The sequence below is a fragment of the Trichinella spiralis genome, assembly GCF_000181795.1.
Source record: "Trichinella spiralis strain ISS 195 chromosome Unknown Scfld3197, whole genome shotgun sequence".
NCBI classification, from domain to species: domain Eukaryota; kingdom Metazoa; phylum Nematoda; class Enoplea; order Trichinellida; family Trichinellidae; genus Trichinella; species Trichinella spiralis.
The window spans coordinates 1-1,409 of record NW_003530136.1 but is presented as its reverse complement, the minus strand read 5'-3'; the positions used below and the strand labels follow the sequence as shown (position 1 = coordinate 1,409).

The 1,409-nt window shown below is 32.9% G+C and overlaps 1 protein-coding gene across 1 annotated transcript; it reads left to right on the top strand.

The window, feature by feature from the left end:
* Positions 1 to 394: 394 nt before the first annotated feature.
* On the top strand, positions 395 to 1,369 carry Tsp_13804 (eukaryotic translation initiation factor 2C 1; the record flags this gene model as incomplete). Its single annotated transcript, XM_003368046.1, has 5 exons — positions 395 to 490; positions 656 to 713; positions 887 to 933; positions 1,021 to 1,148; positions 1,222 to 1,369. Coding segments are annotated over exons 1-5 (477 nt in total), but the record flags the coding sequence as incomplete, so codon positions are not given.
* Between the last annotated feature and the right edge of the window lie 40 nt (positions 1,370 to 1,409).

The window sequence follows — 1,409 nt, the reverse complement described above, 5'->3', positions numbered from 1 at the left end:
TTGTTATTGTTATAATTCCTTTTATGCAAAAATGTTAGCTAACACTATTACACTATATGTAAAAATAGCTGCGTTCTAAAAAATGGGAAATGCTATTATTCATGTCCATATATAGTAATTTAATGGAAATGCACCCCCATATTTGATAAAACGTTGATGAACAACAATCATCCAATTATGGATCAGAGTTGAATAGCTAATTAAATGGCACAAGTTATTCGCCCAATCACTTATCATATTGATCAGCTAATAAAGTAGCAGAAGTTATTAGCCAATTAACGATCAATTGCGTGCAACCTATCAGCGAACAGCCAATCAAAAACAGTAGGAGGTGTTTGGGGAACTTCAACTAATAGCTCGTCTCAGAGCAATGCACCAATCACAGTGAAAATTGATGCGATTGGTATTTGAAAAATTAAATGTGCTATCACGTGATGTGGAGGCAATCATTACTGTAAGTGAAAACGAACGCTACCCATTTGAAGTTGAAGTTCACGCTTGTTGGCATATTTTTAATATTCGACCATCACAGAAAATTCTATTTTGTTCTTTTCTTGATTTATTTAAGCTTAAGCACGATTAATAGTTTCAGTTGAACCAAAGATTAGGTACAATTTGATTACTGTGCTTACTGTAAATCAGCGTTCATTTGCAGAGTAAACTGTTGTTGCTATTCTATTCTCAACTTGTATTGCTTCCAATGTGTGAACAAAGTAAGTATTGTTGTTATTTTATGTAAAATGTTGAATAGCATCGTCCATTGTTGTTTGATTTTTAATTTTTGAAAAAGTGGTAGCTTAACTGAAAAATATGTTTAGCAAAGTTCATGAACCGCATCTTATTTCAGCAACTGTTGAGCAATTTTTAATCACTGAATTACTTTTAGGCCAAGATACGAATGTAGCTGCAGATGAAGTGTTGCAGTTACGTTTAGTAAGTATTATTTAGTGTTTTATTAAATTATTTACTATGGTTGTTGTTGTTGATGCGGTGGGGGCTTTTTAGAAAGAATTAGTGAAGCGACCTGGATACGGGACTGTTGGCAAGCCGATAAAATTAGCATGCAATTATTTTCCACTGATAAAATTACAGAAAGGTGATATTATGGTTAACAGATATCACATCGACATACAACATCCGCGTTTAAAGTTGAATTGGTTCGATTTTAATTTGTTGTCAAGTTTTATTATAGTTTTAATGTGTTTTTATTTTCTGTTGGAGTGATGACAATCGTGACATATTTTGGGCATATGCAGTGAAGCGTTCAGATATTTTTGGTGATCCATTTAAATTAGCATACGATGGAATGAATACTTTGTTTACAGTTGACAAATTACATTTGAAGCAAGTCAGTGAAAAAGCAGATACGGTTCGTTTTAAAAATTGATCCAGAGTTTGAATCCACCACA